Source organism: Schistocerca piceifrons, chromosome 2 (genome assembly GCF_021461385.2).
Source record: "Schistocerca piceifrons isolate TAMUIC-IGC-003096 chromosome 2, iqSchPice1.1, whole genome shotgun sequence".
NCBI lineage: Eukaryota > Metazoa > Arthropoda > Insecta > Orthoptera > Acrididae > Schistocerca > Schistocerca piceifrons.
Window position 1 is genome coordinate 809,069,060 of NC_060139.1, and position 17,005 is coordinate 809,086,064.

At 42.8% G+C, this 17,005-nt stretch overlaps 1 protein-coding gene across 1 annotated transcript in view; it reads right to left on the reverse strand.

The window, feature by feature from the left end:
• Window positions 1-2,453: 2,453 nt before the first annotated feature.
• Window positions 2,454-17,005, reverse strand: part of LOC124775884 (suppressor of lurcher protein 1-like) — a 310,233-nt gene continuing 295,681 nt past the window's right edge. The window contains exons 11-13 of the mRNA XM_047250717.1: window positions 13,353-13,566; window positions 5,241-5,485; window positions 2,454-2,641 (exon numbers count right to left, since the gene is read on the reverse strand). Of these exons, the coding sequence (XP_047106673.1) occupies window positions 2,589-2,641; window positions 5,241-5,485; window positions 13,353-13,566 (512 nt within the window). The 3' untranslated portion in view covers window positions 2,454-2,588. The remainder of the gene's footprint in view (window positions 2,642-5,240; window positions 5,486-13,352; window positions 13,567-17,005) is intronic.

Here is a 17,005-nt window from a genome sequence, read left to right on the forward strand (position 1 = left end):
TCCTTTGAGAATGTGAAGAGTTACCCCAAAATATAATACTATACGACATAAGCGAATGAAAATAAGCAAAGTAGACTACTTTTCGTGTCAAAATATCACTTACTTCAGATACCATTTGAATAGTAAAAATGGCAGCATTAAGTCTTAGAACTAGATCCCGAACGTGGGTTTTCCTGCCTGTTTATTATCTACCTGAACACCTGGAAATTTGAACTGTTCAGTTTCATAATCATACGCCCATTGTGTGAAGTTAAAGCGTCGGGTTTTGTTGAAATGTGTGTTAGAAACTGTGAAAACTGAGTCTTACTGTGATTTAGCACTAGTTTGTTTCCTACAAGCCATGAACTTATGTCATGACTATTTGAAACAAAGCCAATGTTGCATACGACATCCTTTACTACCAAGCTAGTGTCATAAGCAAACAGAAATATTTTAAATTACCTGTGAAATTAGAGGGCATATCATTCACATAAATAAGGAGTAGGAATGGTCCCAGAACTGATCCATGGGGCACCCCCCATTCGAACGTGCTCCACTTGGACAACATATCACAGCCATTCTTAACATTGTGAATGATTACCTCTTGGTGTCTGTTGTTAAAGTAAGAGGTTAACCAATTGTGAGTTACTCCCCGTCTTCGGTAATGGTCCAACTTCTGAAGCAATGTTTTATGGTCTACACAATCAAACGTCTTAATTAAATCAAGAAAATTGCATAGCGTACGAAACCTTTTGTTTAATCCATCCACTACCTCACAGTTGAAAGAGAATATAGAATTTCAGTTGTTAAGCCACTTATAAAGCGAACTGTGTATCTGATAGCAAATTATATGAAATAAAATGATGAATTATCCTCAGCAAACACTGAGGGTATAGAAATAGGTCTAAAATTGTCTATGTTATCCCTTTCTCCCTTTTTATCAAGCGGGTTTACTACTGAGTGCTTTAATCGTTCAGGAAACTGACCATTCTTGAAGGAAAAACTACAAATATAGCTAAGCACAGGGCTGACATGTGCAGCGCAGTACTTTAATATTCTGCTAGATATTCCACCATACCCATGAGAGTCCTTAGTCTTCAGTGATTTAATTATTGACTCAATCTCCCCCTTGTCAGTATTTCAGGTATCAGTATCAGAAAGGCATTTTCCAAAAGAGTTGTACGATTCACTGTAGAAACTAAGTTTTTATTTAACTCACCAGCACGCTCAGAAAATGACTGTTAAGTACTGTACATATATCTGACTTATCAGTAACAGAAATATTATTACTACAAACTGACCTTTTATCGTCGACTTTGTGCTTCTGACCAGACACTTCCTTCACTAATGACCATATTAGTGTCAATTTTATCCTGTGAATTAGCTATTCTATTTGCTTACCACATGCTCCTTGCCTTCCTAATAAAATTTTTAAGCATGTTACAGTACTGTTTGTAATGGGCTACTGTAGCTCTATTGTGACTTCTTCTGACATTTTGATGTATTCTCACTTCGTTCTACGTGATATCCCACGAGTCAGCCACCCAGGCTGACTTACTGCTAGCACCCTGTTTAGAACGTTCTAAAGGAAAGCAACTTACAAAGAGCATGAGAAATGTGTTAAGTAAACCATTATATATGTCATCTATGTTAACGGGGCTGTAAACATTCAGTACCTCCTCGTTACTTATATGATCTACCCATCTAATATTCCGCGTTATTCTATAGCACCACATTTGAAAAGTTCCTATTCTTCTCTTGTCTGTTTATCGTCCATGTTTAGCTCCCGCACATGACTACATTCCACACAAATAGTTTCAGAAAAGCTTTTCTAAGACTTAAATCTATATTCGATGTCAACAAATTTCTTTTCTCTAGAAACGCTTTTCTTGACATCGCAAGCCTGCATTTTATATCCTCTGTACTTCGGCCGTCATCAGTTATTTTGCTGCCCAAATGGCAGAACTTATCTCCTACTTTAAGTGTCTCCTACTTTAAGTGTCTCATTTGCTAATCTAATTCCGCCTGTCTCACCTGATTTATTTCGACTACATTACATTATTCTTGTAGGTACATACATAGCTCTGTAATTATGATAATTTTAAGTCTAGGTTCCGTCATCGAAGAAAAAAATCTGTAACAGAATTATCATGTGTACTTGCCACTGGCGTTTCACATTAACGAAAACTTTATATCTTTGGAATTCAGATTCAGTCGTTCTGATAGGTAAATGAAATAGTGGCACACTATTGAACACACCAAATTTCAGTTTATGGCTGGTGAGGAAACGTATGTAACGCAGCAGATGATGTTGTATAAATGAAGCAAAACCATAGTAAAGAAATTCATCCAACGTTAATATATATTTTACTTGATTGTCAAAAATTATACAATTTCTTTTTTTTACACAAGGGTAATTTCTTTATAAAATTTCTGTATAAAAATCTATATGTAAAGATCACATTCTCCTAAATGTTGAGCGATTTCGTCGTAACTAATTTTCTGACATTTTCTATTGTCAACTTCGTAAGTACTTAGAGTCCTTGTGCGTACTGAGATCAACGGTTGAAGTACTGGTGAAACAGACGCCTCGATTGATACAACTTGTCTTAGCAGACGAACTTCAAGCAGAACACAATCAGCGGCCAGAGGGATGTAGTTCCTGAAACGAGATAGACAGTGAGGAAATTAGTGTTCGCTAGCGCAATATTTTTATATAACGTTAATTATAATTACATGTTTGAAGGAAGTACTGTTGCGTGAAGAGGAAAGAATAAGCAAACTCGGAAGTGAAATTACCCTGACACTTTAGCGACGTCTGCCTCATGATTTCTCTGGCCCATTTTTTTCTTATGCATCTTGACAATAGTGGCCACGTCTATGCGTGGCGTTTGTTTACATTCGAGTAAACTTATTTTCTTTTTGTTGTTATTTGACTTAGTCAAGCTGGAGATAAGCGATTTGTATGTATTGAAAGTTGTGGTTTCAGGAAAAAGCGCTTTGCTAGTAAAGATCGCACGTAAGATTTTTATTTTATTTTCCTTTGTTTACTTTCTAGCGAAATTCAGTATGTTAATTTACATTGTTTGTAATGTAAGCACAACAAGCTCTCAATGTAAACTGGTAGCTTTCGTGAACAAAACTATTTATTTTTTGCGACTAATCTAATTAAGGGATCTGTACCAGTTCTTGAGTGTGTATTTTGTATCGTTCTGACCTTGAATAATATGCAAGAGCAGAAAACATGCAGAGTTTGATGTTGGTACCGTACATCGTAAAATTAGATTCAATATTAAAAACGTTAACTGCCTTTCGCGAATGTAATACAGAGTCAGTGTCCAAGAATAAAGTATTGATATCAAACAGAAATGACGATGAATTATGGAACTAAGAATTCAAAGAACTTGAAGAATCTTTTTTTATCAGTTTTACATCTGCTTGACTGTTAAGTAATTACTGTACTGACAGCAACTGCCAGAATGCAGTGGCAACAAGAATAACTCAGTTTTTGCAGATGGCTTCCAAAGAGATGATGGTAAATTTGCTTTGCATTTCAGTAATTCCGCATTTTAATTTGGGTCTTCCGCTTATTCATTTACGCATATCTCAAACAGTCAGGTTCAGATGCTAGGTACACTATGATATAAATTGTAACGTATTTTACTATATTCTTCATTATTATCCTTCCACACACATATTATAAAATAGATTCTAAGGTAGTTTAGGATATGTTCTTCATTGGTATACACCCTGTACAACTATATATGTATTCAACTCATGAGAATGCGTTACAATCGATATCAATAGCCGCAGCAGGTCTTCAATATTCCTCCTCCATAAGTAAGCATCCTTCCCCCAAGACTACAGCACCCGGCAGTTGGTTACTGGGGTTGTAAATGCAGCACGTAATTATAGTGAGCCTTCGTGGTGCTTGGCTAACATTAACGTCTCTGCCCAGAAATGTACAGATCGTGGACTATAATTCACAGTTGAAAATGACTGTTTCAGAGACGTGTTACGACAGTGATCCTCACAAAAAGAGCTGCATCCGGAAGGACCCGACTGACCCATTACACACTGCGTGTTTATTTTGCACACCATCAGCTTTGGCAGTGGCTACTTTTGCACAGTCATCCCGACGCTCGGGGAGCGTGAACGGGTTGTGACCTCTTGGGCATCGGTTGATATAAGTGGGTCCCAAACGGTTCTGCCGGACGGTACGCGGGCAGCGTCACTAGAACACCAAATGTTTGTACACTGTGCCAAGTCGACACGTCCGGAAGCAGGTTGCCCAGCTTGACGAGTTTGATAGGGACGATATCGTGAGGCTGTGGGGACCTGGATGCTCCTATCGTCATCTGTGCAGCTGCATTGTCACCACCATTGTTCGTTGTTGAGACACAGGAAGACACGCATCTATGATGTGGATGTCCAACACGCATCACAAGGGGGGGGGGGGGGGGAGTGGAGTATGAGGACCAACGGATTGTTAGCCATCCGCGAACTCAAACGGCAAAGATAGGGTCTACCGTGTCTTCTAAGCAACACTCTGTCTGCTAAAATCATTATAGGAGGAGGTTGCATGACGCACAGCTCGCCGCACGTGAATCGGCAAGGCTGCCACGTACACCCAAGCAGAGTCGCGCCCGATTCGCCTGTTGTTGGCAGCGGCGGACAAGGGACCTTCAGTCCAGTAGTGAATCATCTTCAGAGTCTGGCCTTGGAGGCGACGACCACCAAGTGCGCGTCTGGGGGCGCAGTGGAGCGCCATGAAGAGTGGTCTCCCATCACGCGTCCTTGGAATTCCTGTAAGCGATGGCCATGCAGTTCACGAACGGCCACGCTCATGCCATATTTCAACTGTTGCCACCACCAGAGCGCGCCTTGCAGCTATGGGTACTCTCCAGTCTCCAGCCGCACCGCCCGATCTTAACTCGATGGACAATGTGTGGGGTGTCATGGAGCATGCCGCCAGGGCTTAGCTCCCATCCAGCAACCTACGGGAACCGCGCGCCCAGATGCAAATGGCGAGAAATTAGGGGCATACAACCAAGCCATGTACAACTCCATTCCGCGACTTCTGAACTATTCACAGCCATGGAGGACCGACTTCATACTAATACGTACTCTTTGTGGCCGTCTAGTGTAATGAATGTGTGTGTGTGTGTGTGTGTGTGTGTGTGTGTGTGTGTGTGTATGTGACAGAGACCTTAAGGCAAAGTAACTAATTTCGAACTGTTAAAGTCCACTGGCAAGCTGACCTGCGGCTCTGCCAGTCTGGCGCCTCCTGGCGAGGCTGGAGTCTCTGTTGCCTCCCAGGAATCGGTAGGTGACGTTGAAGCCTGTGGCGTCGAGGCGGCCGTTGGACTTGAACGTGAGCCGGAAGTACTTGCCGTCGGACAGCACGTCGAACGGCTCCAGCTGGCCGCAGTACCTGGGGAACCGCGAGTCGCGGCCTCTGTAGTTGGACATCTCTACGTAGTCGCTCGCTGACAGCGCTTCACACCTGAAAAACACAAATCACTTCATTTCGGACTCTCTGTTCGTCTTTCCGTTATTTGCAACTACGACGCGCTACATGTTACCAGCTGAATTGTGTGAGTCAGTCGCCTGTTACATTCTCTTCAGCAGGCACCCCTCAGACCCCGACTCTGATTCTGAAGCGTCCGTTAAGCCTGACTTGTCTCCTGGGTTTTGCAAAATGGAGGGGTAAGTATAGTGACCCGTAGATTTCCTGAGCTGACAGGACTTTGTTGATCCTATCACTTTTCTGTAACTCTATGGATTCTTGTACGTAGAAACGAGAACAGGGATATTGGATTGAACGTGAAGATCCCGGGGAAGAATCACAATTCTAAAAAAAAAAAAAAAGCCAGACACATCATCAACGGACAAACTCTCCTTACCAGATGCGCCCCAATTAGTACACAATCATGCAACATTCAGGTTGGATCAACGCTTATTTCTCTAGCATCTCATCTCTGCTGGTCGTTATTTATGAGAACACCCCCAATGATTAGGATGGGCCTCTCGGTAGAATACGCTCTTTAGAAGCACCTAAACGACGAGTACGTGAGTTGACTCTTCTAAGCAACAGGTCATGCAGTATTACACAGGATATCTGTAACACAACAGGACTGTCGAATGAGAATTTGTTCTTAGGTAGGAAGCTTGGAGGAACTTCACTTACGAAGTTATCATCCACTGGCATTTATTAAGTCTTGTACGGTACGGCAGGATTAAGAGACTTGCTATCATTGGTGCCTGGCTCTTTTCGAAGTTTCATATTAGTGGGAAGGCAACCATAAGTATCTGTGAAACTTAATCGATGTAATTTTACTGTTTTGTTTTTTATATTTTATCTTTTAAGCATTACATAATTGTGAAGCAGTGGACAGGCATGTACGTGTTCAGTTGTTCAAGTACTCATGTAATCAAGTATGCACGTCCGTGCGTCAGAAGCGTGTGTGTGTGTGTGTGTGTGTGTGTGTGTGTGTGTGTGCGTGAGAGAGAGAGAGAGAGAGAGAGAGAGAGAGAGAGAGAGAGAGAGAGTGGGCAGGCGAGCGGGGAGGCGTGCATGTGTGTCTCTGCTTATGGTACGGTATCTCTGCTTGTCAGTGCTTAATCTGTCAGTGATGTGCAGTAGTAAAATATTCTCTGTGATGAAAATTTAAAAATATGTTCACGATTTGACAGTCTCTACGACAGTGGAGAGGTAGATGGTCTGCTGTTGGGTGTACTTGTGTAACGAACTAGCCGGGGAAAGCCTTGTAATCGTACGAATATTGGAGTAGACAAATGACAGGTTAACAAATAATGAGCTAAAATAGTTACAGAAATTGATGATTACAAATACCAACCTTTATCGGAGATTATCAAACATACAAGCACTTTAAGTACTTTGAAGCCTTTGTGATTTTTGTAAACGGGAGTAAAGCTAGAATGACAGAGAGAATTATCGTACTGTACAGCAAGGAGTGACAGAGCGTAATGGTTTTTATTCGCAACTATTTCGTTTTAGTTAGCCACTAATCTATTTAACCCAGAAAAGTGTACCTGAAGAAGATGGGAGAAAAAACTAAGATTCATAATATCCGGAAGAGAAACAGATTTTGTAAATAAACATTCTAGCTAAGTGGCAAATGTGAACGAATTTGAAAGAGAAACGTCACGTACAAATAAAAATGTTATGTATAAAACAGACTACTATTCGTGCAAGGATAACCAAAAACGTTATAAATGAAGTAGCATTGAGGAAACCATTGTTATATAGCATAAATGAGAAATCAAATATACAAGGTTATTCATAAACGGCTCCATGGTCTCAGAAGACTGCAAGACATACAGAAGACTGACACACATTAGTGGGTAGAGCATCTCTCCAAGTTTGTAACTCACATCATATGTGCTCATCATCGATCGTGATGAAGAAGTGTCAATACGTGAACGCAATTAAGTGAAGTCGCTGACGCCAATTGCCTGGGAAAGCACAACAGCTTGCGTTGGAAAAAATGTTCTTTGGGTTGCCTACCTACAGGCGCGATGTAATTCTAAGCAGCAATGTAAAGCGGATGAAGTCCCTACATGTTCTGACACGCCTGCCCCGTAACACAATTAAGTCCCGGGACATTTTACGAATCAAAAGTTGGCGAGACACTCTGTCCCCTAGTGCGTATCGTTTTTCAGTACATCATGTGGTTTTCGGATAGCTGTTTTCTGAAACCCGCAGTTATTTATGAATAAAAGAATTGCCTGGTACTTTCATAGAAGATAGAGAGCCATAATTTGAGATAATATTGGGAGTATGATGTTGATGTAAAATGTTTGCAGTTATCAAAATCACAATACGATAATATAGCTTGCTGAGATAATGTTGAAGAAAGGGAAACTGGAGGTGAAATCAGATTACGAAAGACGCCTACCGACCATTATGTTTGTGAAGGCATCGCTATTTGCGGGAGATAATTTTTTTCTCTCTTCCTTTCCTTTCTTTTGTTGTATTTCATATGTATATTTCCGATGATATGGCATAGTGTCTATTTGTCCCGTGTTTGTTAGAGATAATATCTTTTTGATATTAATGTTTTACATGAGTAAATACATTTCTGTTGTTTATTGAGTGGATTGATTCTTTGATTATCATTCGCTGAAAATGTTTATTGTGATTAAAATAGTAGCACAATTAATGATATACTGAGGTACTTCATAAATAGAGTGAGAGTGATCTAGGAGAATCGATAGTGACGGCCGAACAGCGTACGTCGAGAGAGTTTGTGTTAGACGAAGGTGGCGCGCTAACACGTATGGTTTGATGTCTGTGTTTGTCCTCTTGCAAATTGATGCAAACGGAACTCTTTAATGGCGATATATGTTTCTGTTCTTTCCATATCGTATTCTGAAATGTTTATTGTGGACAGAGAGGTTGGACTGTATAAAACCACCAACTGAACTGGATCGTGTCACTACGACAATACAGCCATGTACGGATGACATTGTAGTTACGGGTTTTGAGGTGAACTGTGCTCGCTTTGACTGTATCGCGTGCACTTTACAAATTTCAGAACTTCGGTGTTTGTTTGCGTTGTGTCTGAGAAAAGTGTAACGTAATTAGTAACTGTGCCACATACGTGTTAAAAACTGTATACCATGAACGTGCTGATTCCCGCCGAACGTGGTGATTTCGCGTAACTATTGAACTGTAATTACGCGATCGGAAAACTTAAAACTGTGTAACGAACATGTTAATGCAAATTTCGTGTGTGATAGACAGCAGTCTGAGTGTTGGTAACAACAACAGTAACGTACGGTCTGCCAGTGGCTTATAATACGGCATTGACGTCAACTTCGCTGGTTGGAGATCATTTTCCACATGAGAAGATCATCCGCAGTCTTCATTCAATCAACGGAGCTGATCCAACGCGCCGCCTCTACCGACGAGCTGAAATGAAATGTCGTGTGGCGAGGGCCTCCCGTCGGGTAGACCGTTCGCCTGGTGCAAGTCTTTCGATTTGACGCCACTTCGGCGACTTGCGTTTTGATGGGGATGAAATGATGATGATTAAGACAACACAACACCCAGTCCCTGAACGGAGAAAATCACCGACCCAGCCAGGAATCGAACCCGGACCCTTTGGATTGACAGTCTGTCGCGCTGATCACTCAGCTACCGGGGGCGGACACCGACGAGCTGCCGTAGCATCATCAACAACTTCACAACATACTGTCGTCATCTCAACACATCAGCACCGAAAAGAGAAGATGCAAAGTTTTGCGCTTTCCCTATTGAAAGAGTAAACAAAAATTCAGCGGATGAACTTGTAAATTCACTTATTTTCATTTAAAACCATAATCTTGTTTAACTTTGAGTATGGTAATAAAACTACTTGCATTGATCTGTTAGCTTTCATTATAGGTACTATTGACATGCCATTATTTGTAAGCAGTTTTCTTTCACTTAAACTGTATGTCATTTTAAGTTAACGCTGCTGCATTTGCATATATTTTTGTGTGCCTTTAGGAGGGAAGTGTTAGAATTTTGAGTGTAGTATTAATTCAAAATTGAGTAGGCATAATTTATTGTGTGATAAGTTCGCAAGCGTAAATCGCGATGTCCACCATTAATTTCTGGGCACCGACCAGTGGGATTAAATCTACTTATTCGATATTGGTGCAAGCTTTGCGGCGATGTTAAAATTTAATGGGACAGCTGTCAGACCACACAAGCTGTGTTTACATCAGAGTCAGTCATGTTACCACACTATCATGAGCAGAAACATCGATTTTTGATGGTCACAGGGGATAAATTCAAGCCTAAGCCTTCAGCGTTTACGGGATTATTAATATAATTGTGTGGGATTTACATGTTTAGGAGACCATTCAATAGAAGGATGTTTTGTTCCACAGAATTCGGAAGTAAAACGAGTTCTTCTAGGGCGATATAATTAGATACATTCTCAATAGGATTCTTTGTATAAACAAACGTGTGTAAATTCTTAAGGGATCAATCTGCTGCGGTCATCGGTCCCTAACTCTACACACTATTTAACCTAACTTAAACCAACTTACGCTAAGGACAATACACACACACCCATGCCTGAGGGAGGACTCGATCCTATGACGAGGGCAGTAGCCCGGACCATGGCAAGACGCCTCAGACCATGCTGCTACCCCGCGCGGCTTTTGTATAAACACACGGACTGTACTCTCACAAAGTACAACCACTTGGAATCGTTTTCTTCAAATTAATTTGTGGAAAACATAAAATAAGTATGGAAAATATGTAGAACTATGGAAGGGTTCCTATAGGGAAGGGATGCCGGTTCGACAAGTTATCATACCTTCAAATTCGGATTAGTCAGCTTCGGCAATATAACTGATGTAATCTTCTGTGTTAAATCGCGCAGTAGCACAGCTCTATTTCAGAAGACAAACTGCAATCCGCATAACAGATGGGTACGTATTTTTTAAATGAATATCTTACGAAACTTATGGACAAATTTATTTGACTGCCTCAGTATATTACGAACGTCGAAAATTATACTTTCTGCCTTTTGTATAACAGTCATGAGGGGAAGTGCATGAAAAATACGCAGTTTGTCTCAAAAATTGAAGGTCAAAATGGTGCAGTCTGTGGAGAATCATAAAATGTTGTTTGGTATGGAACCGATGGAATTTTAGCCGATCTGAGTCTTCGATGATCACTACGTGCGAGGGACGTATTTTTAAACTGCGTATCAGTACAAACAGTTATCTTCCGAATTTATGTTAGATAAATCATCTTGAGGAACAACGTGCAGTCGTCTGTGATATGTCGATGAATGAATTTGCCTCTGTTACAGTAGATGAATGGTGTTCGAACCTGCAGCATTGTTCCTTACAAAAACTTGGAAGGCATGCTATTAATGTATGGTGCTAGAAAACGCAGTGCGTGAAAATCTAAAGAATAAAGAATTAATATTTTCGCAGCAGATGCATCGAAACTGAACGTGTATGAGAACTCTGAAGAAAAAGTGGAAGCTCAAGAAAAGATGGCTGACCAATGTTCTCGAGCGAGAATTTTTTGTACTGTGGAAATTGAGTGGTTGGTGTGAGAGGAGCTTCATTAATATCTACCTTCAACTCATTACGTTTTTCATACATTGTAGAATAAAGTGAGGAGAGATTGGCGGAGTACCAATTAGACGCTTTCATACATAAAGAATGGCAACAATGGCGTCAAAGAATTCTGACACCAGAGTGCAGTTCTGTCAGTGACTTAGTTCTACGGATGCTTGCGTAAGATATGTGTGCAACATATCAGAATAGTTAGGTTTGATGCAACCGGATAGGTGACATGATTTCAACACACGTTGTTGACTACATCGGCTTCTTGGTCACTGGTGTCCTCACCACGTGTCCTTACACGTGAAACACATAATTGCAGTATCAAATTGGACACGTCCGGCATCTTGGATGTATCTTTGCATTAGAAATAAATCGTTCTCCATTTCAGTCTACGACTGTGGAACAAATTGTCCTGCACCCTGCGTCATTTCCTAAACCACTCTGTGTTCAAGAAGAGGATTAAAGCTGTATCTGTTATCATAGGCGTAGCTTCCCCCTCGGTATATCATAGCTATCTTCTTTCTGTCCAACAAGGAGCCAATATCACTGTCACCTTGTGAAGCATATATACTTTTCTCATCCCTTTCTATTTCTAATTTTTTAATTCATTTGATATGAAAATCTTAGTCTATTATTTCCCGTTCTTTCTCTGAACACTCTACTCCTTGTGCCACTTTGAGTGCTTCTGTACTGTTGCCTCACGTTTCTGTCAGGTGTCACTTCTCTCATTCGACACGAACAAGATGGAGAAGTTGATTGGTACGATGTTAAAAAGACCGAAATTTCTTAAATTCGAGATATTCATTGCTATGGGTACTATTACTATTACTGTCATTACTACTACTACTACTACTACTACTACTACTACTACTACTTACTACACAAATCGTAATGTTCGCCCTTGATCCACTGAGAAGGTCTGGGCAATGTCGGCATGAAAGCCCTAATCTTGCAATGTGAACTAGATGCACAAATAAAGGAACTATATTGCAATGAATGCACTAAGAAGGGTAGCCTCATTAGGAACAATTTCCGTCGACTTTCGTTCCGAAAGAAGGGTTAGTTGTTTATGCCAATAAAAAAAACTAAATGTTCATTGCCTATCTTTAGTTTCTAATCTGATAGTACTCAATCTAGATTCTTCTACCATCTCTAGCCGTAATTTTGAACTCACATGTTTGAGACACTTCCTCTTCCATCATTTTCTTTGGGGCTTTGTCCCGCTTCAACGTGGGGTCGACCTTGTTACTACTGATTTGGCAATGCTAGTGGCAGAGTGTGTCCAGATGCCCTTCCTGTAGCCACCCTGAACGACCCAGAACACAATCAGCTGTCTGCGTCTAGTGTAAGCCATGTTTTCATGTGTCTACGAGTCGTGTAACTGAGGCGGAACGTGGGGACCAGCCCATCCCTCTCCTAGCGGGATGCGGAAAACCGCCTAAAATCCACATCCAGACTGGTCAGCATACCGGCCCTCGTCGTTAATCTGCCGCGCGGATTCGATCAGGGGCCGGCGCGCCTACCCGAGTCCAGGAAGCAGCACATTAGCGCGCTCTTTGCTACTCTCGCTGGTCAGCAGCCTCCTCTTCCATTTTAGGATATCTATTAATATGCAACTCTGACACTAAACGGTCATTTTTCTACAGCTAGATATCCAAAGAATGATGTCTGTTGAGGATCTACATGTGGCTGAAAGTCACATTGACATTATTAAGTGATGAAGTGAATAGGAAAAAGCTGCTTAAAGTATGAGGTTGGAGCGATGTGGGCACAGATCGAATAGATGATAACAAGTATAAGAAAAGGTACTGTGGCGGAACGCACAGGATAAAATTTAACAAAATCGACGCGTAGAAGATGAGATTCTTATATGAAGGAAGCTATGAACTTGCATACACATACGTTTAAAATTCTGTACCAGCTGGAATTATTAAGATAGGGTGATTTATTCACTGAAACCTCCGTCGAATGTAGCACACTCAGCCATGTGATTGTATTGAAATGAGAAAACATAATCATCACAATAAATACTGGAATGGTGGGAACAATTTTTGATCTCTAACTCGGGTAATATCGAGTCATGGTGAAAGCATAAAAGCGGGCATAGTCATTCCCCTGTGATGTAACGAGTCTGATAATTTTTGTGCTACTATCACCGTTTTTCCAGCTTGTTTTGGAAGTTTAATTCATTTTTATCTCCTGATAGATATTTATGTACCTTAAATAGATTACTGTTGTATTGACGGCCTGTGGCGTCTAAACGTACTCACGGTTGCACTCCCTCCACGTCGAAATGGACGAAGCGTAACGCGATCCGCTGCCCGGGCCGGCCGTGGAAGAAGAAGTGGCACTCGGTGTCCCTGGGGTAGAGTCCGGGGAAGTTGGGGCTGGTCACGTAGCCCCTGGCCGCCTCGCTGCCGTTGAAGGAGAAGGCGCACGGCCACGACGACAGCTGGCGGCCGTGCGGCGCGCTCACCCCGAAGTCTGCAACACGGCGCGCGCCGCACCTGTTGCTAACTGCTGCCACTTCGGCGTCCTAATACTAAACACCGTATACGGTCTCAGAATAAATATGTCTGGCCATAAAAACTGCGGCATCACGAAGGCAGCATTCCACGAAGAGAACTACATTCTTGGTTGTGCGAAAGATTGGCATTTCAGCACAACTACAACTACATAGGAGCAACGTCATCTGCAGAGTGGCGCGCATAAAACCGGCCCTGCACTGAAAGGAATGTGAACGAAGAAAATCAACGTACATCATCGCTTCCTTACATTTTTATCGTATACTTTCATTATTAACTATGTAATTAAAAGTTTAAGTAACAGATCTAGTTTTATTCGTTTAATAAGCATATTTTAGAAAGGAATTTAACGTCTGTGTTCAATATGTTCTCCGCCAACATCCAAGCGAAGTTGTGCACGTCGAAGCATGTTACGGAAAATACATTTCAGTACTCTTTGAAGAGTGTTCGAAATTTCTTCACATATGCTGTTTTTTAATGTGTCAACTGTTGTGGGATTGTTGCGGTAGACTCTAGCCTTTAGAAATTCCCAGAGGTAAAAGTGACATGGTGACATGTCGCGAGAGCGCAGGGTGTCTACAAGCCCTTACTAATGGTCCTCTCTTCTGTAAAATCAGTGTCTATACGAGCTAAGGCAAATCCGACGTATGCAAGTTGCCCTATCCTCCTGGAAATATGCACAACATTTTTCGTTTGGAGTTAACAGAGTCGAAAATTCATTGTAGATTTGCAAGTAAACATGTGCTTTCACAGTTTCGTTGAAGAACAATGGCCCGATAATTCTGTTACCAGATACAGCACACCATACACCAATTTTTAAATCGTGTAACGGCTTTTGCAGTACGCCACGGGGATTCTCTGTAGCCCAGCGTCTTGTGTAACAAAGTAACCCGACGAGGAATGGATCAAGTCGTCCCCCAGCGACATTTTCCAGCAACCATTTACAGTAATGCGTACGCTTACCTTTGTCCGCTTCTTTTATTTGCTGCGCAACACTCACACGGTAAGGTTTCATTTTTAAGCCATGAAGGATTCGTCGACATGACTTGCGAGATATTCCACATTGCTGTCATAATCGTCGTGTTGACTTGTAGGGACTTCTTTCAGTGTGTGTGCCGCGTTTGCCACAACCTCTGGTGTACGTACAGTCGGTGCCTTATTTCTCTTTGAATGAACAACACTGCCTGTCGAACGCCACTTTCTCACTTGATCCTGTATCGATGATTTTGCAGGAATATTACTTTCAGGAAAATTTTCATGAAAAGTGTCACAAAGAACTTTAATGGATTCAGACCGCACATACTCTTCAACAATGAACACACGTCCTTCAATGGAGTAAGGCATGACGATGAAGTACACGGTTTATAACGATTACTTTCCACATTAACTACTCACATACTGCTGTTGGAAGGTGGCAAAGAAACCGAAAAGCTAGTAATGCTACTCACACGCATTCGCATTCCGGTTCGGGCCGGTTTTATTGCCACTCTGTATATTCTTCATGTAAGGAAAACTACACGTTGGGATTCTCAGTCATAAATTGCGTCTTAATGGTTATTGCTTCTGATAGTATTGAGTTACGTCTCATGTAAGAATAAGAGACACCCATTAGCATGTGTTAATACCGTGGCCGATCGTTCCGTTATATTGTAGCGAGCAATGGCGAGGATCAAGTGTCTGCCTAGCAGATATGCAATCGATTGGATCAAAAGGGTCATATTCGACAGCATGCAAGATCTTAGTGATCCCATGCGATTAGTAGCCGACAGATAACACAGGGTTTCTCTTGTAAGATACGTCAAGAGAATTTTCTCAGATGTTTCGACACATATTTGCAACTTCGTTTTTTCAGTGTGTAAATGACGTCAGCCAGATTGAATACTGTTCAATATGTTTTTCTTGTCATGTCTTACATCGATGGAAAGTGTCGGTTTGTATCTGTTTCGAACAAAGCTACACTCCTGGAAATTGAAATAAGAACACCGTGAATTCATTGTCCCAGGAAGGGGAAACTTTATTGACACATTCCTGGGGTCAGATACATCACATGATCACACTGCCAGACCCACAGGCACATAGGCACAGGCAACAGAGCATGCACAATGTCGGCACTAGTACAGTGTATATCCACCTTTCGCAGCAATGCAGGCTGCTATTCTCCCATGGAGACGATCGTAGAGATGCTGGATGTAGTCCTGTGGAACGGCTTGCCATGCCATTTCCACCTGGCGCCTCAGTTGGACCAGCGTTCGTGCTGGACGTGCAGACCGCGTGAGAAGACGCTTCATCCAGTCCCAAACATGCTCAATGGGGGACAGATCCGGAGATCTTGCTGGCCAGGGTAGTTGACTTACACCTTCTAGAGCACGTTGGGTGGCACGGGATACATGCGGACGTGCATTGTCCTGTTGGAACAGCAAGTTCCCTTGCCGGTCTAGGAATGGTAGAACGATGGGTTCGATGACGGTTTGGATGTACCGTGCACTATTCAGTGTCCCCTCGACGATCACCAGTGGTGTACGGCCAGTGTAGGAGATCGCTCCCCACACCATGATGCCGGGTGTTGGCCCTGTGTGCCTCGGTCGTATGCAGTCCTGATTGTGGCGCTCACCTGCACGGCGCCAAACACGCATACGACCATCATTGGCACCAAGGCAGAAGCGACTCTCATCGCTGAAGACGACACGTCTCCATTCGTCCCTCCATTCACGCCTGTCGCGACACCACTGGAGGCGAGCTGCACGATGTTGGGGCGTGAGCGGAAGACGGCCTAACGGTGTGCGGGACCGTAGCCCAGCTTCATGGAGACGGTTGCGAATGGTCCTCGCCGATACCCCAGGAGCAACAGTGTCCCTAATTTGCTGGGAAGTGGCGGTGCGGTCCCCTACGGCACTGCGTAGGCTCCTACGGTCTTGACGTGCATCCGTGCGTCGCTGCGGTCCGGTCCCAGGTCGACGGGCACGTGCACCTTCCGCCGACCACTGGCGACAACATCGATGTACTGTGGAGACCTCACGCCCCACGTGTTGAGCAATTCGGCGGTACGTCCACCCGGCCTCCCGCATGCCCACTGTACGCCCTCGCTCAAAGTCCGTCAACTGCACATTCGGTTCACGTCCACGCTGTCGCGACATGCTACCAGTGTTAAAGACTGCGATGGAGCTCCGTATGCCACGGCAAACTGGCTGACACTGACGGCGGCGGTGCACAAATGCTGCGCAGCTAGCGCCATTCGACGGCCAACAGCGCGGTTCCTGGTGTGTCCGCTGTGCCGTGCGTGTGATCATTGCTTGTACAGCCCTCTCGCAGTGTCCAGAGCAAGTATGGTGGGTCTGACACACCGGTGTCAATGTGTTCTTATTTCCATTTCCAGGAGTGTATTTTTAAAACGGAATTCT